Below are 22,770 nucleotides of genomic sequence, written 5' to 3'. Positions count from 1 at the left end.
TTTCTGTTTTCGGTAATGGGTAGGCGTCTAATTCTGTATATTTATTTATAGGTTCTCGAGTAATCAATTACAAGACGTTTACGGTCATATCCACGTCCTGCGACAAGACATTGAGCTCTCCACGGAGAGATAGGTCTAATGACACCGTCTTGGAGTAACTTATTTATTTCGTCTTATCTTATATATTCTTTATTTTAAACCAAATTACGAAAGAGAAAAAATAAAATTGAAACTTGCAATAATTACGAATTCAAAGTTTTTCTTCAAACTAACAATAATGTGATATAGCTGAAAGTGAAAACATAAATATTGACTCCTATTTAGAAAACCCAAACAAGAGAACTAAGTTATAGAGAAAATGAAAACAAAATGTTGAACCACAATGGAAAATATTTAATGAGGATCCCGATAATTAAACGAAGACAAGTCTCGAAGAACTTACATCCAAGCCAAAGCTCTAAAATAAATTAGAAAAAAAAAAAAAAGAACAACGTATTGATGTTTCAAACTCATTTTGCGATTTTGCGACCAAAGCTAAGGATTCGCTCTGGACCTTTTGGAGGGAAGTGTCGTTTTTATTTTGACTTTCGATTATTTTGTGAAATCTAGTTTAAAGTGGAATAGGATAGTGCTATTGTGCCTTAATCGAAGATTAAAACGCGAAATTATACGAATCTCGAACTAAAATACCCATATCGGCCCCTTTTAAGGAATCCCGAGTCAATCCAAGCACGCCGCCTCAATTTGCCTATCCTCTTTGTGGCGGCCATATTTACAGAAACATTAAAAACTTCATGTCCAAAAAAGAATAATGTACTAAGACTTGGCTGTATGGTGTAAAACCTTTGCCTTTTCCTTTATGGAAAGAAGAAGAAAAAAAAAAGACCAAAGCTAACCAAAGGACTGAACCAAAGACAATATTTGTTTGCGACTGGCTGGGCTGAAGTGGGCTGATTAGGGAAAAGTTATTGATTTCGTTTGCAAGATCCATTATTTTGGCATAAAACCTTCAAGAATTCATATAAATTGTGTAAATTTAAAAGTGTACGTTTCTTTTAACGTATCTAACGTGTCAATTGCGAGATATCGTCATGGGAGCTGTGCTGGGTCTTTGTTCCGCAGCGCAGGTAAATTCCATTATTGTTAAATTGTAAATGCAGTATAAAATCAACTCATCAATATTTTTACAACTACAAAGTCATCCTTGTGGTCACCCACTAGCGTCACGGGGTTTTTCTGTGGAATTCGTCACAAAAGCAGAGGACAATGATTGTAGATTTACGAGGTGCTGACTGTCTTCTGATAAGCAACAATACAAACAAGTTATTTGCAAATAATTTGTGCCATCATTACGCACACATTGGTTTTTGACGCATCTCTAAAAAGAAAACTACGGAGATCATACTGAATGATGTTTTCCAAGATCTTCAATAAAAAGCAAAGAACAATGAAAAACAAAAAGAGTGATAGCATTATACAAGATGAACCTAGTGTCTTATTTAATTCTTTACACAATCTAGTGATTGGTAATTCTTTATATGTTACCCCATTATGATACTGTATCAATATTGTTGCATCAGTACAGCTTTAATGAGCTGAATGATTGTGAATACAGAAGACAGTGGTTTATATGTATATTATTAAGGTATTATACAGCTTCTGCATGCTTGGAGGAAAAAATCCACCCACCAGAGATGGGAGGGTTAAAACACAATCAACTTGTGCGGGTTTTCACCGGGTTTTAATCCATTTCTGATCAAAATCGTAGACAGAAACTGCTAATACGGAATTTAGTACAATTTCATACTTATTACAAATTTCAATATAAAAAACATTTTTGAAATGCAAAAGAAGCAACTCCACACAATACCCACCATGGAATCCTGTGGATTCTCACTACTAAGCGCATTTGCGCACCGCATCTGCTTCGTATTCATTCTGAATCCAAGACTATACAAATGTAGAAAACTCTAGTGCACTAAGTCCAATTTGAATCCGAGAAAATACGAATATCACTTGTACACCTAGAGATAAAATGGTTTCTATGACTTTTCAGACTGCCATTTCTCAGATTTGGAACTAATACAAATCAGACATAGTGTGCAAATGCTCAGGATGTACAGTCAACAGCTTGTTTTGCCCCTGATTTTGGGCATTAATTGGTTTTAACAGATTTAAACTCGGCGGTAAATAAAGCACTTGCCCATCTCTGGTAGTGACCTGGTCAGCTCTTGCAGGTAGTCTAGTAGAGAAATAAGTGTAGGCCATACAAATATTTCTCCCGGCCCGGGAATCGAACCCGGGACCTCTGCGTGGCAGTCGGACATGGTAATCGTTCGGCCACAGAGGCAATTATAAAGAGGGTTTTGCTTATTCTTCTCAAGGTAATCTACCTTACAAATGAACAGTAGAGTTTAATCAATGTGACGATTTAAATTGTAATTTTCTTACCTATTAAATGAAGATAATTTGCGTTAGTAAATTAAAGATAATACCATATTAACTGCCTCTGTGGCCGAACGGTTACCATGCCGGACTGCCACGCAGAGATCCCAGGTTCGATTCCCGGGCCGGGAGAAATATTTGTATGGCCTACATTTATTTCTCTCGTGAGTTTGGGTGTAATTTGTGGTTGTCTATGTGTGTCCATGGCACCCGCGACACAGGGTTTCCCTAGTGCGGGGCTATGTTGAGTGTGTGCGTTATTATTATTATTATTATTATTATATGTATTACCAGCTGGCTTGCTGCTGCGGCAGTGCGGCGTGCTCCCTGTGTTGTTCAGCATGTCCTTCATGTGCCAATTCAACTTCAACACGCCTTATGTACACGGTGATGCTGCTGTTGGTTATGATCACAGCCTGCATCACTCTCGCCCCAGGATTACATGATGAATTGAAGAAGGTAAGTATCTATTTCAACCACTAATGTATGTGAAAATTACTCATTTTCTATTCATCCAAAGTCCAAATACATTCCATTTTCAATTAAAACTATGCTTTTCAACAACGTTTTGTAATAAAATCATATTGTTTTCATTACCAGTAAATTATAAAAACTTAATCATTTTCAGGTACCATTTTGTCAAAATTCAACAGGACTTGTCCCAGGGGACTTCAAAGTCAATTGTGATCAAGCTGTTGGGTATTTAGCTGTTTACAGGTAAATCCACTGATTTAAACTTTCACGATTTTCACCCATTAATTGATTTTAAATATGGGTCTTAATCATGTGTATACATGTACAATATGTTTGTATAAACATATTTTTTAAATCGTTTGATTTCTGTTATTAAGGCAATTGACAGAATTAACAAATGACGGACTCAAATCTGGTATAAACTCTGCAATGTGTACAATACAGATACAGTAGTTGTCTTAGTCATTCCTAAATCATGTACCAAAATAAGGTAGATGTTGTGTTCATTATACATAATACTCCTTGGGGACTTAGGGTCGTATTCCAAAACTCTACTCAATACTCAAGTCAGGACTTGAGTATTGCAGTGAGCACTGAAAATCATACTCAAGTCCTTGCCATTAGGGTCGTATTTCCAGTGCTTGAAATCATACTCAAGTCTGCTCAAATCCTGACTTGAGCATTGAGTAGAGTTCTAGAATACGACCCTTAGTGTTCACTCAGAGATGGTAAATGCCATGTGCATACAAATTCATATTGTACAAACTAGTGCCTGTTACCGATTATCAACTACATTGTATGATTTTTGTTGTAGGATCTGCTTTGCAACATGTCTATTTTTCGTACTTATGGCTCTGATCATGATTGGTGCAAAATCGTCCAAAGATCCAAGAGCTGGCATTCAGAATGGGTAAATATCACAAAATTAGCAAGATATGTCAATTGTAATGCAATTTATATTTCTGGTTTCTTTACTCTTATGTTTTAAAGAATCTGCTCTTTCATTGAAACTCAAGGTGTTTAATGTATATCATCTAATACAGAATTAAACTCATCCTTTCAGTTTCTGGGGTATAAAGTACCTATTAGTGATTGGTGGAATCATAGGTGCTTTCTTCATACCAGAGGGATCATTCGCCTCAACCTGGATGGTGTTTGGAATGATCGGAGGGTTCTGCTTCATAGTCATACAGCTTATCCTGATTATTGATTTCGCCCACTCTTGGGCGGAAAAATGGGTTTGTAAGTATAAGTTCTTTACACAGCGCTGCTGCAGCGTTCAAATGCGCAATTTGTGCAAAATAGTGTCAAATTATACAGGTTAAATTGTGTCTTGTAACATAAAAATTTTACTAGTTGACATTTTAGTTAAGGTGAGCACACTGAGCATACGAAATTCCATACTGGGAAAGCACAGACCACAATCAGAGTACATAAAAACTGTTGGAGCCAGGAAAGTCCTTTAGTTCTTGAATGCTGTTGGCCTTTCATTTTGTTAATGGTCGCAGTGATGAGGGGTCGCGTAGGCCCTGAACGAAGCCTTTTAATGATGAAGCTTATTATTATTACGCCATAGGAAAGGCGAGAATCTAAAATAGATATCCAAAATAATAATAATAACAATGACACTGGGCAACATGTGAAGGTGCCATTAAGGTACTTTACTAAAATGAAACTTATTTTGGCGCCCAACATGACCCCTAATCAATTCAAACGTCAAACTCAAGAGCGGTTACACACAACGGTTTTGTGGTTCAACAATTATTTCTGATTTGCATATAATAAAGCCAGAAAAAAATTAAGTAAAAAAATGATTAAATGGCGGTTTACTCGCAGCCTATATGTGCCAGCGCGGCCAAAAAACGTTTCTAATATGCCTACAAACAAGGAAGGCTTTTTAAAAAACAGTCTAACGAATTAGTCTAATTAGCTGCAACGATTTGCTCACTAGAATTTTATTTTCAAAAAATACCTAATACGGGACATTTAACTTTGGTCGAAGTTCTCTCCAAATTATTGTAGTGAGTCATGGGCGTTTTACTCATGCATTCGGAATGAAACGTTTTCTCTGATTCTTTTGTTAACAGGGACATGTCCGAATTAGGGCTAAAAAAACACTGTGCGCTCTTACTGTACTATTCGCTCCATCTATACATGCTAATATAGTTAAACGTGTTATTATATATTGTATAACCTGTATTTGAACAGCAAACTACGAGGAATCGCAGTCTCGAGGCTGGTACGCAGCACTTCTGTTGGCGATGCTCACAATGTTTACGGCAACCCTCACTGGCATTGTGTTGCTCTATGTTTATTACACTAAAGTGAGTACATAATGCTATGTAATCTTAATAATTCATTTTAATACGTTTTTATTTCTTATTTATGTATGTTTTCTTTGAACTAGATAATAGTTTTCCATATAAATAGTCACGGGTTAACTGGCGATCTAAATTATAGTACTGCTATGATAGACTGTCTTCAATCAGCATGCAGTGTCTGGATACACTATTTTGGTCACATTGCACATAGAGATGCTGATAACCAGGAGCGTTTGATAGTGACAGGGAAGGTGGTGGAAGGAAAGAGCCCTAGAAGGAACGAATCCCAAACGGTAGTCGGATCAGGTCTCCGAACAACTGGAGCTATCTGTCAGCGCCGCAATCCACCAGGCTACTAACCACAACTGATAGAGATAGACAATTGGCAGGTTGAAGTGGAGTTTAGTAGCAGTGGAGCTCCTTGTGAAAGAGTTCGTACATAGGAAATAATTTATCGTTAAATAAAAATACGTGATGTTTATTTCGTAAAATTATGACAGCGCCATTTATGTGCTCCTTGGCGACACTAACAATTGACTCTAGACTATAATTCCGAATTCACAACGTGGTACTCAAGACTCAGCTTGTTTTATTTATTTTTCTTCATGAAAATGCGGAAAAATAATTGAAAACAACGTAATTTCTTATCTTTTTTTGGCAGCATTGACCTACCAACGAATGAGCGTTGGATCTAATACAAAAAATTGGAAGAAATGTCCGAAGTTAACCTAAACAAACGTAGTGACATGTAACGAAATATAAAAAAGTAAAACATTTAATTTAAATTGTAACGTCATTGTACTACTGACGAGTTTTTTAACAATTTAAGGGCCCAAAAACACCGTATTCAGCTTCTACTGGAAACTTAACAAAATGCACCATATTTAGCTTCGACTGAAAATTACTTGAACGAGTACAACAAAATATTGTTGTACTCGTTTTACGGCATGTGATTACCTATCAGAAGTCAGAAAATACATTTGCCCCAAATAACATTAGCTCGAATTTTTATAATGTGTTTTTACGAAGATTACAAAACAACAGCTAATTTTGTGTATGTAAAAAGCATCAAAATTACTCGAAAGCGTAACTGTTTTATTATAAATCGGAATTACGCATATTTGAGTTCACGTTTAGTTAGAATATCGGTACATTTCTTATAGTACACGCTTATTTTCACATTTGTAGTAATATTTGTATGTATGTATCTGCCCAACTCTTTATTATACCTTTAACTGAATTTGTACAAAATTCGACATAAAAAATATCATATATAAAAAAATTAATTAATATTTACGAGAAAGGCTATTCCATTACTCTTGTGTTCAAGTAATTTTCAGTCGAAGCTAAATATGGTGGATTTTGTTAAGTTTCCAGTAGAAGCTGAGTATGGTGTTTTTGGGCCCTTAAATTATTGGAAGTAAGTTTACTTAAGTTTTTTTATATTTCGTTACCTGTCACTACGTTTATATAGGTTAACCTCGGACATTTTTTTCCTGGTTTTTGTATTAGACCTGATGTCCATTTGTTGGTAGATCAATGGTTAGTTATATTTTTTTTCCATCCTCTAAAGTTATTGCTAACGTTTAATTAAAAAAATCATTTTAAAATCAAAGCAACTTTATAGTTTCTTTGTTCTAAATATTTCAATCGCTTGTGATTCGAACAATTGAAGATGACCAAGAAGTTTATATAAACTTCTTGAAACTGACGTAATGGGTCTCATTCCATCTTTTGCGCATGCAATGTGTGGAAAAAGGACAGTTGGCTATGTGATTATTTTGTGTGCTTTTGTAATTTATATTTACGACTCATATAAATATAAATTAAATACTATAGAACTATACAAAATAACACTTTTGAATGAGACCTATGATAACACAATATATTTGTTTAGTGAAAATATGATACAAAATCCTGTTTTTACACTTTACTGCAGTAATTTTTACAGGTTCTTATTATATGATACTGTATGATTGACATCCACGCTGTCAGTTGAACAAACGAAGACTGTTACGCATTTGACGCTCTGTATGCGATTTTAACGCCCTATAAGTGCGGACACTTTTTAGCGCGAAACCGACGTCCATGTTTGGCAGTTAAAATTCTTTGAAAGTAAATAATATTAAGTACTTTAACACCGTGTTACGTTAAGACGATTTGGAACATCAAAAAAGAAAGAGATGACATTATACAGTTCATATAGAGTTATTTCTTTCCTGTTTTTAGTAAGGAATAGACAATATTGGTAAATCATTCGTTCTTTCAGTCACTTTAGCGATAATACATTACTTGGTTGATAGGTTTGTCATGGTACGAATACGAGTAATATTATAGTAAGCATACTATAAGCTTCCATTGAAATAAGATTGTTTTTTGAAAGCTTAGGGTAGGCCCCCTGTAACCAGCAATAATCATCACTTAAATTTTCCCCAGGCCGACGGCTGCGACCTTTCAAAGTTCTTCATCTCGTTCAACCTGATCCTGGTGGTGATAGCGAGCGCGATCTCGATTTTACCGTCTGTGCAAGAACATCAGCCGCGATCCGGCTTACTGCAGTCCGCTGTTGTCGGTCTATATGTCATCTACCTCACTTGGTCCGCGTTGTCAAACTCTTCCAAAGAATGCAACTATTTCTACGGTGATGGCAAGGTATGCTAATTATCCCAAATTTATATGTAATAAGAAGCTATTTAACCATTTGTAATAAACAATTAAATAACGATATTTCTACAATTTGAGTTTCAACTTTGTGGGCATCGAGATAACCAGAAATAGAGACGAAATGTCGTTTGATTTGTTTGAAAATTATTCTGCCCAATCATTATGATGACAACTGCGCTCCGATTGGCCAGCCCGAATTCTAAACAATTGACGGGAGTCGTCAATTGTTTCACTTCAAATCGACCAGTTTAACTCAAGCTTTGCTATAATGGACGAAAATTGAAAGATTACATATTTAATATTTTTTAATGTAGTAGCTGAAAACGTGGTATTTTTAAAAAAAAATAAAATCTCTCTTTATTTTTTCGTACTACAAATCGTGTCGAAAGTTGGATTTTTCGAACTAGTGCCTTTTACTTTTTCATTTTTTAAATTACTTTACTGTTGTTTCAAGTCTTAAAACATAGAACTAAAGAGGTTATATATTTATTTAATACTTATGTGTTTTGTGAAGTAAGTCATTCGTCATTAAAACTTATATTTACTGACAAACATCTTATTTGTTTAAATTGCATAGATGTTTTATAAAACAACGGGTTACATTTAAAAATACCAAAATATTTTCCATAAAGATGGCTGATTGAGTATTAACAATGACCGGAGGTGATTATTACGCGAGACTGCTGCGCGACACGCCACTAAAATAGTAATTTTAATGTTGCTGAATACTGGCAACAGTTGCCATATTGAAAAAAGTCGGCCAAAAAAGTACAAATATTTTTCATTTACATTCCCGCCTTTTTCGTTAATTTTTTTTTAAATACTGTTTTATTTTACTTTCAATGTAATTGTTTTGCAAATGTATTAAAAATATCGTTTGATACACGTGCGGATTTGTTATTTTCACTTGTCTCCAGTCTTGACCCTTTATTTATTTATTTATTTATTTTATACAAAAGGCATACAAAAATACATAATACAATTTCTCGCCAAACTGCGAAAGCAGTTTGTTGGCAAGGATACACTCACAATCTCGAGACTATAGTATACCTACTTACTACGTTTAACAAAATCAATGTACTTACTTAAGCTAAATTTAAATGGCTACTAAAAGAGAAGATTTTAACTTTTTCTTTAAAATGAATTTAGATAATATATCACGGTCTCTCAAAAAATCAAATTTATTAAATAAAAGGGGCAAGAAATACCTATTTGTTCTTTTACCATAGTAATTATTTACTTTTGGACATACATATTTACTTTCACGGACTCTCCTAGTATTATATTTATTCATTACTTTAATTTTAAATTCGGTTTTATAATAATTTTCAATAGCGGCTAAATATTGAACTTTGGCTTTTACAGGAAGTATTTTACAGTGAGAGAACAGTTTGTCATAGTCTCCTTTACAGTTATTTTTGGTTTTACGACTTACTAAATATTTTAAAAATCTTACTTGCAGGGTTTTCACGTCGTTGAGTCGTCTTGCCTCTGGCTCTGGCCAAGAAGCCTCGAGCCTCGTAAATAATGACTAACTTTTCGCACTTGTATCAAAAATAACTATAATTACCCACGAAATGTGATTCAGTTTGTTTTATAACGAAATGTTTTGCTGTTTTTCCCACACCACCGAATGGAACAGCCCCCATTGTTAGAGATATCTTTATTACAATAAATACAGCATGTTTTTGGAATATACGGAGACACACACCAGTCAGTTGTTGAGGCTGTACTATATTTCAGCTTTCTAATTCATGGTTTCAGCGCGAGTTAATTATTTAAAAGTGATATAAGGCCCATTTGCCTGATGAGTTGCCAGGAATGGATGGCCCTTATTTCGTCTCTATTTCTGGTTATACATTGTGTTAGGGCACGCACTGTACAAACTTTAAGGGGGTGTTTAGTATTCAATATTATGTGAAAAACACTAATACATGTGGGGTCAAAACTCGACTCCCTAGGAATGGCAGCCATTTTGATTTGTTATACTTAGTTTACTAGACGTTTGTTCTAAAATTATCATATTATGAGAAGTAAAATCAGTACGAACATAAAAAATATTTTTTCGGAAAGCTATGATTAGCGGCAATTGAATAAAATATCTGTCATGTACATAAAAAAGTGGGGGATTGCCTAAAAAAAATAATGAATGTAAATTTTTACCAAAAAAACTGCCAAAAAAACTAAGTTTTTGTAATTTAATCCTAAAATAACCAAATTAAGGTACTGTTGTTGTGTGTGAATTTTAAAGTATTTCAGATGTTCTTAAAAACAAGACCAAAATCATAATCGTGTGTCTACAATTCTAAAAGTTTTTACTATTCGAACTTAGTATCTTAACAACACAAAAGATCGCTCTCGGTTACAACAATGGCGATGAGTTCAACCATTTATTACCTGGCTCACTCTGCCCTGCTTGCAAGTGTAAAAGGGACAAAAGATAAGCCCCTAAGCACAATCCTGATTGAAAAAAAGTTCTAAGGGTACTTAACGGTTCTTTTTGTTCAACAATTAACAGTCAGTTGTTACTCTCTACTCAGACAACACATCTTGACCAAAAGTGCTTTCGGAGTGAAATTTATTGTTGATTCGTCATGAATAATCAGCATTATTCAAGTGCGCATATTGCAGATATTCATTTCATCTATGGATTTTGCAATGGTAATGCACGGGCAGTAGTTCGTGAATACCGAAGGAGATTCCCAAATCGGCCTACACCTAATCACCAGACATTTCGTGATATTCATAGGCGATTGGCAGAAAATGGTATTCGTCAACCAGTAGGTGAACATGCACGTGAAATACCAGTTTATGATGAAGAAACCGTTCTTAATATGATCTACAGAGATCCAAGATTAAGCACGAGGCGAATTGCTCTCCGACTTGGTATGTCGCATTGGACAGTGTGGCGTATTTTGAAAAGTGAAGGTTATATCCTTACCATTTTCGACGCGTGCAGAATATTAGTGATCCGGACTATGTGCACGTTCAGTTTTTAGTGCGTGGATTAATCAAAAGGTGCGGCAACAGCCAAACTTTTTAAAGAAGATTTTATGGAGCGACGAAGCTTCGTTTAGAAGAGCGGGGATAACCAATTATCGTAATTTACATATGTGGATTACCGAAAATCCTCATGCAGTGAGACCATCCTCATTCCAGCATGAGTTTTCTGTCAACGTTTGGGCTGGTATTATTAATAACCAATTAGTTGGACCGGTGGAGTTGCCGGAAAGATTAAATGGCCCAAGATTTTTGGAATTTTTAAGGACCGAGTTTGTGGAATTACTCTCAGAATTGCCAATCGCACGTATCCGAGGAATATGGTTGCAGCTGGATGGAGCCCCGGCTCATTTCGCCACAGCTGTGAGACAGCACTTGAATGAAAATTATCCACAGTGGATTGGAAGAGGCGGCACTGTTGCGTGGCCTCCGCGTAGTCCGGATTTAACTCCATTAGATTTTTTTTTTTTTGGGGTTGGATGAAAACAAAAAGTTTATTTTAACCCAGTGAATACGAGAGAGGAGCTATCGGCGCGCATTCGTGAAGCTGCTGAAGAAATTCGTGCAAATCCCGAAATTATATATCGGGCCACGCAGCAGGTGGGAATTCGGACAACAGCTTGCCTTCTAAATAGGGGGGGACATTTTGAACACCTTTTATAATTTAAGTGTTTCTTTTTTTTGTAAAATAAATAATCTAATATTTTTTACTGTTTTTTATTTCAAATTAACTTACTACATCTCAACACAAAACAATTTACTAGAAAGACTGTAAAATTTACTTATTTCGCTCTCGGAGACGTTATGTTGCAGAAGCTGTAACTTTTAGAATTGTGGACATAGGATTATGATTTTTGTCGTGTTTTTAAGAACAGCTGAAATACTTTAAAATTCATACATAAAAACAGTACCTTAATTTGGTTATTTTAGGATTAAATTACAAAAACTTAGTTTTTTTGGCAGTTTTTTTGGTAAAAATTTACATTCATTATTTTGATTAGGCAATCCCTCACTTTTTTTATGTACATGACAGATATTTTATTCAATTACCGCTAATCTTAGCTTTCCGAAAAAATATTTTTTATGTTCGTACTGCTTTTACTTCTCATAATATGATAATTTTAGAACAAACGTTTAGCAAACTAAGTATAAAAAATCAAAATTGCTGCCATTCCTAGGGAATTGAGTTTTGACCCCACATGTATTAGTGTTTTTCACGTAATATTGAATACTAAACACCCCCTTAAAGTTTGTACAGTGCGTGCCCTAACACACTGTATAATCGATGTTTGTGGGCAACTGGTATATTTTATTAAGAGTCAGAGAAAGGCGCAGACTGAAATAAGTTCTACAAATGAATTATGAAATAATAATAATAATGCTTTATTATATCCATATAAAGAAGCAAAACAGAATTAACAGTGCTACGTATTTAGAATTTATATATTTTGTACTCTTATGTATAATATAATAATAAATATCTATATTAAAAATGCTTCGCCAGGGAATGCAAGAGGAGACCTATTGGGTATGTAGCAAATGAATAAGGTTTTTTTTTTCATTGCCAGTACAGTGTTTTTGTTAATAGCTCTGTATTTATTATTTGTTTACCCATTATGAAGCCTGCGGGCGACATCGCGCGTGTGCGCGCTACCACGACTCTTGAATATCTCGGTATCCTTTTTATCATTTTTGGGCGAGACGAATAAATCCTGGGCCTGGTGGTAAGCGACACGCTTATTCATAACAGTTGTAGAGCCACTCAGAGTTTTAAATCGCAAAGAGCCGAGAGACACTACTACTACAACATAAATTGAGAAATCCCATGTGCCTGTAATTTCACCATCACCCCTAAACTTTCAAAACCGAAACGCAGTAATGCTCGCATTACTGCTTGGCGGCAGAAATTGATATCGTGTGTGTATATATGTATATACACACACGATGGGGTCGGGCTCGGCCTGCGGCGCGAGGTAGGGTTCAGTTTACGGGGTGTGCTCAAGCTCCTCGATGCACAGCAGTTAGTACTACGGGCGCTTGATGAGGAGTTCGATTCCCGATTTGGGCCAATTTAAGAAACGAACATTAAATTTCTAAGTTGGTTTTGATCTGAGTATTCTGGGTTATCGTTGTTTCGATATTCATAGTACAGGAAATTTGGCAGCAGTTTGGCATTTTTTCCCGCTATATACTTCTCTTTGGCATAGCTTTCAAGAAAATGGAATCTAACAGAGAGACGATCGAGATACAACAACGCTATAATAAGTATCTCATTTCCACTACATCGGGAGGTATTCCTTACATTTTTACAATTGTGAGATCTTATACTCGTAATCAATTACGCCACCGTATTTTATCTCCATCGCGATAGCGTGCATACGAGTCGAGTTTCGCCCTCGGCGGACCTCGGCCTACGACCTCGGCACTTATCACTTTGTTTTAAAAAATTGAAATAACTCTTTAAAGGCGGCCATGTTTAAAAACTGCAAAAATATGTTTTTGACCACTAATTTTTATCAAACAATCTTAGAAATCTTTTCGTGTCAATTTTCAGTCCAAGCAAAGCAAGTTTTTTCAACGGCCATTTACATAAAAAATTACGGTTATATCGAAAAACGACGGAAACAAAATTTTTACCCGAAATTATGATTGAAGGCATGCCATTTTCAGTTGAATTAGAAAAAAAAATTATCTACTACCAAAAAAGTTTGTATGGCAGCCATAAATTGAAAAATGGCGAAAAATATATTTTGACCGCTAATTATTATTAAACACTCCTAGAGACCTCGACATGTCCATTATCACTCGAATTAGAGCAAATTTTTATCTGCCGCTAAAAAAGTTTGTATGGCAGCCATATTGGAAAAAATTTTTTATAAATTTTGAGCGCAAATTATAATCAAAAACTTATAGAACCCCCACATATCGATTTTCAGTTGAATTAGAGCTAATTTTTATAAACGCTTGTTTGGCGGTCATATTAAAAAATGGCGAAAAACCAATTTTGATCACAAATTATTATCAAGTACTCCTAGAGACCCTTATGCCAATTTTCAGCCGATTCAGAGCAAGTCTCTTTCGGCAGCAATTTTTAATTTTTTTAATTTTATATGGCAGCCATATTAAAATATAACGAAAATAAACTTTTGACCCCAAATTATGATTAAGGCGCCTAAAGACCGTTGCATGACAATTTTCAGCCGGATCGTAGCGTTTTTCTTCGGCCGCCATTTTTAAATCGCCATCTTGAATTTTTTAACCCAGGCAGTTGACCAGTGTTACCGTCTATGATATTCCTTCGAGCACCTCCTACCTATCTCTAAGTTTCCGTGATAGGGGGCTTTGAAATTTGTATGGCGGCCATCTTATTTATTTAAATTTCGAACATTTTTTACTTCCCGCGGAAATGACCAGGGTGTACCTCATAAAAATGCACAAATACTCCCTCCGTATAATATGGTTTTTGCAGGCCGTTGATCACTCTTTCATATTTCCCATATTCAGGTCCTCTCATATTTGATTCTTTGCTTTGGAGCCTATCGGCGTACTACGGTATAAATATTTTTTTTCCACCATATCGGGAAGTATGCGTTCTATTTTTATCAGTGAGTAAGAATATATATTATATATATATAATTAATACCTGCTAACAAAGTGACCTCTGATTGGTCAGTGTAACGTGGTAGCGCAATATCACCGTCAGTCTGAGCCAGCATTTTCACTGTAGTGCACGAATCCAAAACATTTCTCTACTACATCTGATAGTAAAGCAACTTTATAGTGAGATTTAAAAAAACACTTCGGTATTATTTTCAAATCAAGCTGTACATTTTTTTTTCGAACACGGCCTTCGGTGCAATGGATCCATCAATGTGTAGCTTGATGTGCTGCCCTCTGTACAAAACATTATTTAGATGATGTGTTAATGCAACACCCTCTACTGTCAGAATTGAATAAATCTAATTACTTACAAATAATAAAAAACTAAAACAAACTAACGATAAAGCTTGCTTTTCAGTCATCCTTCGACAAACAATCGATCATCGGCTTGGTCGTGTGGGTATGCAGCGTCCTCTACTCCTCGATCCGCACGGCCTCCTCGTCTTCCAAGATCACCATGTCTGAACACATACTCGCAAAAGAAGGCAATGCAGGTGCAATATTTTTATGTTTCTTATAGACTAAACAAATCTGCATAAATTATGTATGGGCTGAAAAGTTACTATTGGACCCTAAAATTGTGACGCTAATTTAATACCTACAGTAAAATTTAATATTTTGCAACATGACGAAGGTCCAATTCTAATTCATCAGGCTTTACGCCCTCATAATTACTAGTGGTCGGATAAACAAGATGCTTATATTTACCTATAATTCGGTAACTTAAAAAAATCTCGCGACTCAGACCGAAATTATTAAGTATAAAGTTGAAGAAATGTAAACGTTTGAAACGTTATTTGTAATGCTATGAAACATTTCAATTAACTTAAGTGAAACAAACTTATAAAAACTTCAGGACATGCAAAAAAAAATTTTAATTTTAACATTTTTCATCGCCGTTTGTTCCACCACTGTCATCGTTTGAGTTTAAATTTGATACTTCAAGCTGTCCACAGCACTGAGATCGTATAGTCATATTTCTAGTCATCAAATAGTGAACCTAAAACTTATATATTTAAAAATGAAAGCGGTAACCGCCATTCGAGAACCCTGGCTATTAAAAGAATAAAAATATATTTTAAGAAGCCACTTCCATATTTCGACAACAATTCATGAGAAAAGTGAACTTTAGATATAAAGGCATCCTAATATCCGACCACTACGTATAGGACGAGTTTTATGAATGTTTTCATATGTATAGTCCGCCAAAAATAAAATGTCTTATATGTTTGGAATTACCTACTTATTATTAAACTAGAGTATGTATGTATGTATATTATATAATATTCATAGAAATTAAGTTTATGAAAGACCAATAACCATTTTTATCATCAATCTGTATACGTTCCTTTAACACGTTAATGGAGTTTTAACACTATCATACACGACTCTGGCCCAATGAGGATTGGTACTCGTATCTTTATAAGAGTTAAGGCAACTTTTTTCGATATTGCAGGTTTCAGCGCAATGTAGTCCTAATCTATTTTAGAGTAGTACAAAGGAATGAAATTTCTAAAAAGTGCCATTATACTCTATCTATTGACTGCCTCCATGGCCGAACAGTTACCATGCTGGTCTGCGACGCAAAGGTCCCGGGTTTGATTCCCAGGTCGGGAGAAATAATTGTAAGGTCTACGTTTATTTCTCTCGTGCGTTTGGGTCTAATTTATGGTTGTCTATATGTGTCTCCATGGCTCCCGCGACATAGGGTTGCCCTATTGCGGGGCTAGAGTGTATGCGTTATTTAATTTAATATTACATAATACTTCCTTAATTGTAAGTGATATGATGATTCCTTTTTATAAACTTTATCATTATTCATCGATTTACTTTAACCGGTTTCCTAAAACAGCTTCGTCTTTATAATGTTTGACGACACATAGCCGACACTGGTGCTTCTCTTTCGGCCTCGTATTGTTTTTTCCATGTGTGCTGCACAAGATAATTGATATATAATGTTTGTCTATCCCACTAACATATTTGTTTATCTTTCATGAATTCTTTTTACAATGTTCCCCACTAACTAACTTTGTGTATCCCTTGCGGAATCTGGCGACACGGTGCCGTGACACAAGCTCAAGGAGGTCTGATTGCTACCGAAGGTAACCCCTACAGTCACCTCGATGTCGTTGCTTCCCAGTGCAATTTCACAATATACAAAAATATTTAAATATATAGAAAATGAAACTATTTTTCCGGATTTAAATCGCGTATATTTGTTTCTTTTTTCAAACAAACTAACGTTTCGGGCCCTTTACCGTGATCATGGGGTCACGGTTGACGGTTGACAGTCAATCGTGAGCATGAGACCTGTAAAGGGCCCGAAACGTTGCTTTGTTTGAAAAAATAAATATACGCGATTTGAATCCGTAAAAATAGTTTCATTTCCTATGTGTAACAACCACGAAAACCTAAGAACTCGATATATTTTAATATAATATACAAAAATTTTAAATAACGTTTTGGCCTGGCCGGATCTGGTGCTTCTTGCTATTGTATGATTTTGTATGTGGTGGTGGTAGTAAATTAAATTCATTATCTCCATTCATTTATCACATGTGTTAACAAGTATCATACCGCTCAATATCAACTAACTTCCTATTTTTTGCATCATTTACACTGTCATTGTACTTTCTATTTATCTCGACATGAGCCAGACAAAAAAACTCCCATATTTTTAAATTATTATATTTCATTTAAAAGTAATTCATACCAATAAAACATCCCATAATTATAAAAATCATAGAAAAAAGCCCCATTGGCGAGTTTTTTCATGCGCTTATAATCTTGTGCAGTATCACAACGCTAATAGTGGTTATGTGTTCCGCTCACTGAGCACAGGATATAATTCTATAGAGGGCGCTGACGGCGGTGAGGGTGGCCACTCGGTGGAAGAGAAGAAAGTCTACGACAACGAGGGCGACGGAGTGGCCTATTCCTGGACCTTCTTCCACATCGTGTTTGCTCTTGCCACGTTGTACATCATGATGACGCTTACTAATTGGTACAAGTAAGTATTAAACAGTAATAACGTAAAATACAAACAGTTGGGTATTTATACTTTATTATTATAATACTGGCGAATATATCGATATAAATCGACCCCTCCTGCGTAAAGTATCGTATGTCGAAATTGCCAAGTGTATAGGGGAACGTTTTAAAGTTTTTAATTCACTGAAATGAGCATAACACGTGACTTTAGCATTTCTCAGTTTTATTCGGCAAAGCTCGTGACTTTAAAACTCGTTCTCGAATAAAACTGAGAAATGCTAAATTGACTTGCTATGCTTATATGGATTCAGAACTTTAAAACGCTCCCTTGTAACCTTTCAATTTCGACATACGATGCTTTACATAGAAGGGGTCGAAATTATGTATTAATCACAAATTGGACTCGTAGAGCACCAAACCTCTACGAGTTTTACAAAAAACCTGTGGTTTATTGCGAAACTCGTAGAAGTTTGTAATAAACCGTAGTTCCAAAAATTAACCATAGTTTATTGCAAAAATAATGCCAACAACTTTACACTGAAGTATAGAACGTCGAACTACTATTTCCCCGTTCACATTCTGTTAATAGTTTGTTTGTATACTTTTTTTTTTGTCCTGTAGCCCAAGTTCCCAACTATCCAAAGAAAACGTGGCTTCGATGTGGATTAAGATTACATCATCTTGGCTCTGTATCGGATTGTACGTGTGGACTCTAGTCGCTCCCGCTCTCCTACCTGACAGGGACTTCAGTTAAACTTGCAATCTACCATCAGTTACATCATCTATATACTCAAAACATCATTGGCGTAGTATACGCTGAATATTTGAACCAGAGATAACGAGGATCTCAAATTTTTTTCCTAATAAAATTTTCCGATTTTCCTTTTATTGTGATAATTATTAATCTTGCTCTACCTACGTTTTTCTCAAACATTCTGTGACATTTTGTTTGTATTCTTTATTTTCCAATCTAATATGTTAATTAAGGGCAGATTTTAGCTTTAAATGTTGTAGATATTAACATACATTACATTTGATCGGTTTTAATAAAAATCGTCTCCATCAGTTCTTTTTTATTTACGAAATTCCTAGAATAGAAATTTGGTGCCAAATCTAATGAAACAGTCTTGCTCAAGCCGACACAGACGCTACGACTCCGTAAAGCTAAGACGAAAAATGGACTTTGAAAAATTGAGTTCCGGAAAGAGGCCTTAAGGCTCAATTTATATTGCGGCGAACGGATTGAAACGAAAGCATACAATTTCGCCTCGCTACGCGAGAAGGTGCGCGCCGTCGATATAATGCTCGAGCTTTCTCGCGACTGCGCCTTGATGTTGTAGTATTTCCTCGACGTTTATTTATTTAAACCTAATTGCATACAAAACAGTACAAATGGCTGACTTAATGCCATTAGGCATTCTCTACCAGTCAACCGGAGAGCTGGGTTTAAAATAATTAACAGGGGTGCATAACATGGTAATTAAAACAGATGGGAAGAAGTTTATAAATAATTATGATATATAATAATAATAATAAATTTATTTCAAAAACTTACAGTATATAGTATAAAAATAGGGCTTATAAAATAGGGCAACGTAAAACTAAACATATGACAGCTGGTGCTTAAAAAAAGATAACTTGCGCTTTAAGCACCAGTAATTTAAAAAGTAATTTAAAAGTTTAGTATATAATATAATATATATATATAACATAACTGTACTTATACACAGTCAGGTCATAAGTATTGTCACACAGTAAAAACTTTTCTTTTAGAATGCTGGCCACAAAAAAGTTTATTGAATTCGAATTTCGAATTGTTCATGAAAATAAAAATGTATACTTTTTAGAAGTTTACTCATTTTTAAATGTGGAGTGGACGCTTAAAGAAGACCGTGTTCGTTTATCGTACCATCAAACGATACAATGAAGACTCTAGTGTAGATGACAGGTCAAGAAGTGGTCGCCCTCGGTCTGTTAGGACTCCAGTAGTGATAAAAGCTGTGAAGGCGCGAATTCAAAGAAATCCCAAACGTAAGCAGAAACTGTTGGCCCTTCAGATGGGGTTAAGCAGAACCACGGTGAAAAGGGTGTTAAATGAAGACTTACAAGAAAAACAGGACATCGTTTGAATGCTCGTCTAATGGACCTGAGACTGAAGAGATGCCGCGCTTTGTTGAAGCGGTACGCGGGAAAAAAATATCGGGAAATTCTTTTTTTCAGATGAAAAAATTTTTACCTTAGAAGAGAGCTACAACAAACAAAATGATAAGGTGTACGCACACAGTAGTGAAGAAGCGAGCAACCGTATTCCGCGTGTCCAACGAGGTCATTTTCCATCCTCGCTCATGGTATGGTTGGGAGTTTCTTATTGGGGCTTAACAGAGGTACATTTTTGTGAGAAAGTTGTAAAAACGAATGCAGTTGTGTATCAAAATACAGTCCTGACGAACCTTGTGGAACCTGTTTCTCATACCATGTTCAATAACAGGCACTGGGTATTCCAACAAGATTCGGCGCCAGCTCATAGAGCGAAGAGCACACAAGACTGGCTGGCGGCGCGTGAAATCGACTTCATCCGGCACGAAGACTGGCCCTCCTCCAGTCCAGATTTGAATCCGTTAGATTACAAGATATGGCAACACTTGGAGGAAAAGGCGTGCTCAAAGCCTCATCCCAATTTGGAGTCACTCAAGACATCCTTGATTAAGGCAGCCGCCGATATTGACATGGACCTCGTTCGTGCTGCGATAGACAACTGGCCGCGCAGATTGAAAGCCTGTATTCAAAATCACGTAGGTCATTTTGAATAAACTTTAGTGTCATAAGAATCTATGTTTTGTTAAGTTCATTTTGGTATATAAATGGTTACATAATGAATAAACTTGTTTCAATTATTTTATATTAAACATGTGACAGAATTTATGACCTGACTACGTATAAGTAACCTATATAACAATATATAATACATACACATATTATATATATAAAGCTACAAGTTCTTACTCACTGATAGAAACCGAACGCATACTTCCCGATATGGTGGAAAAAGATATTTATACCGTTGTACGCGGATAGATTCCAAAGCAAAGAATCAAATATGAGAAGACCTAAATGTGGAAAATATGAAAGAGTGATCAACGGCCTGCAAAAACTATAACATATACGAGGGAATATTTGTACACTTTTATGAGGTACACCCTGGTCAATTTCCGCCGGAAGTAAAAAATGTTCGAAATTCAAATAAATAAGATGGCCGCCAAACAAATTTCAAAGTCTCCTATCACGGAAACTATTAGAGATAGGTAGGAGGTGCTCGAAGGAATGTCATAGAGATTAATAGTGGTCAACTGCCTGGGTTAAAAAAAAACAAGATGCGATGCGAATTCAAAATGGCGGCCGAAGAAAAACTTGCTTCGATCCGGCTGAAAATTGGTATGCGGAGGTCTTTAGGAATCCTTAACCATAATTTGGGGTCAAAAGTTTATTTTCGCCATTTTTGAATATGGCTGTCAGATAAGCGTTTTTTCGTCAAAAGTGGCTGCCGAAACGGACTTGCTCTGATTAGACTGAAAATTGGCATGCGGAGGCCTAGTAGATAAAAATGTCTTCTAATTCGACCGAAAATGGCATGGCTTCAATCACAATTTGGGGTAAAAATTTTGTTTCTGCTGATTACGAGTACAAGATCTCACAATTGTAAAAATGTAAAGCATGCTTCCCGATGTAGTGGAAATGAGATACTTATTATAGCGTTGCTGTATCTCAACCGTCTCAATGTTAGATTTCTTGAAAGCTATGCCAAAGAGAAGTATTTAGGAGGAAAAAATGCCAAACTACTGCCGAATATCCTGTACTATGTAGGTACTATGAATACCAAATCAACGATAACCCAGAATACTCAGACCAAAACCAACTTAGAAATGTTCGTTTCTTAAATTAGCATAAATCGGGAATCGACCTCATCAAGCGCCCATAGTACTAACTGCTGTGCCACCGATGAGCATGAGCACACCCCGTAAACTGAAACCGACCACGCGCCGCAGGCCGAGCCCGACCCCACCGTGTGTGGGGTACAGGGCTCGTATTTAATATACATATTTATATATAACAATGTCATGTCAGTGAGACTCCAATATAAATTCGCGGAGTAATTGCTTAAAAACTAGTTTATTCGGCGCTTTTTCAATATGGGGCGGTAGAGCGTTCCAGAGTCGTATTGCCTGAAGAGTAAATGAATTAGAAAGAAAACCAGTACGGTGAGAAGGAATTAAAAAAGTGGCGGTGTAACCTCCTTGCATCGTCATCCCACCTTTTTATTTAAATTTCTTATTTTATTCTCGCACTCGTATTTAAATTCAAATTTTGAATAGTTCCATTCTTTGCCTCACATTCTGATTTTGTTTCGTTCCATCGTCACTCCCTGCCCGATCGTGGTAGCGAACATCTCATCCTATCTTTTTTAACCTTTTACTAGTTATATTTACACCGTTTACATTTTAAAGATCATAATATTGTTGTTAAACCTGAAAAATACCTATAAAACTGGACTTTCAACTTTTGAACTACTAAACTTACTAAGTAAGATGTATGGAGGTTGCGGAGGCTACTACTACATTCCATCCAACAGGACATAACTCCACCAGCAGCCCTCCTACAAAAGAGTCAATTTGCTGTCTGAGCGAAGATTGCAATTATGGGATGCACCCAAATATTGAAATTTACATTTCAAATATCCAGGTGCACATTTATCATTAATGATAAGAGTAAAAGAGTGGAAAGTATTATTAAATCACGACACTGGCGAATCGTGAGCCACTTCAGCTCATTGCGACATGCGGCCACGTGATCAAACTTTCGAAGTCCAGAAATAAAGCGAATGCAACTATTGAGCAAGCGATCCAATTTGTTGAGAAGTTCCTGGGTGATATCAGCATAATCAAGGATAGGAAAAATAGTGGCCTATACTAAGAAGATTTTTGTTAAGATGGGAAGAAAGTGTTTGAATTGGTCGAACGATCTTAAGGTACCAATGATCTTCTGACTAATGCAGTCAATCTGAGATTTCCAGCCTAAAAACTATCAATGTTTAGTCACAGATTCACAACATGAGATGTAAATACAATAGGTGTATCATTATAAAAAAGAGGCGCGACAGAGCTCATGTCCAACCTTTGCCTGCACGTTGAGTGCTGACACTAGCCGAGAAATGCCAATT

At 35.9% G+C, this 22,770-nt stretch overlaps 1 protein-coding gene across 5 annotated transcripts; it reads left to right on the top strand.

Moving 5' to 3' along the window:
• Nucleotides 1-917: 917 nt before the first annotated feature.
• Nucleotides 918-18,614, top strand: LOC113233035 (probable serine incorporator). Of its 5 annotated transcripts, XM_026467982.1 has the most exons (12): nt 918-1,127; nt 2,740-2,904; nt 3,074-3,162; nt 3,734-3,829; nt 3,983-4,161; nt 5,128-5,243; nt 7,677-7,892; nt 12,409-12,432; nt 14,923-15,058; nt 16,640-16,666; nt 17,421-17,574; nt 18,177-18,614. In XM_026467982.1, the coding sequence occupies exons 1-12, from the start codon at nt 1,092-1,094 to the stop codon at nt 18,307-18,309; spliced, it is 1,371 nt and encodes a 456-aa protein (XP_026323767.1). In that variant the 5' UTR covers nt 918-1,091; the 3' UTR covers nt 18,310-18,614. The 5 variants fall into 5 exon arrangements, with proteins under 5 accessions (XP_026323767.1, XP_026323768.1, XP_026323770.1 ...); XM_026467983.1 differs by lacking the exon at nt 16,640-16,666 and having other exon boundaries at nt 17,406-17,574; XM_026467985.1 differs by lacking the exon at nt 16,640-16,666 and having other exon boundaries at nt 920-1,127.
• Nucleotides 18,615-22,770: the final 4,156 nt, after the last annotated feature.

Source organism: Hyposmocoma kahamanoa, unplaced genomic scaffold (assembly GCF_003589595.1).
Source record: "Hyposmocoma kahamanoa isolate Upper Pololo Valley unplaced genomic scaffold, ASM358959v1 78, whole genome shotgun sequence".
NCBI classification, from domain to species: domain Eukaryota; kingdom Metazoa; phylum Arthropoda; class Insecta; order Lepidoptera; family Cosmopterigidae; genus Hyposmocoma; species Hyposmocoma kahamanoa.
The sequence above is the reverse complement of the archived record's forward strand: the minus strand, read 5'-3'. Positions and strand labels throughout refer to the sequence as shown.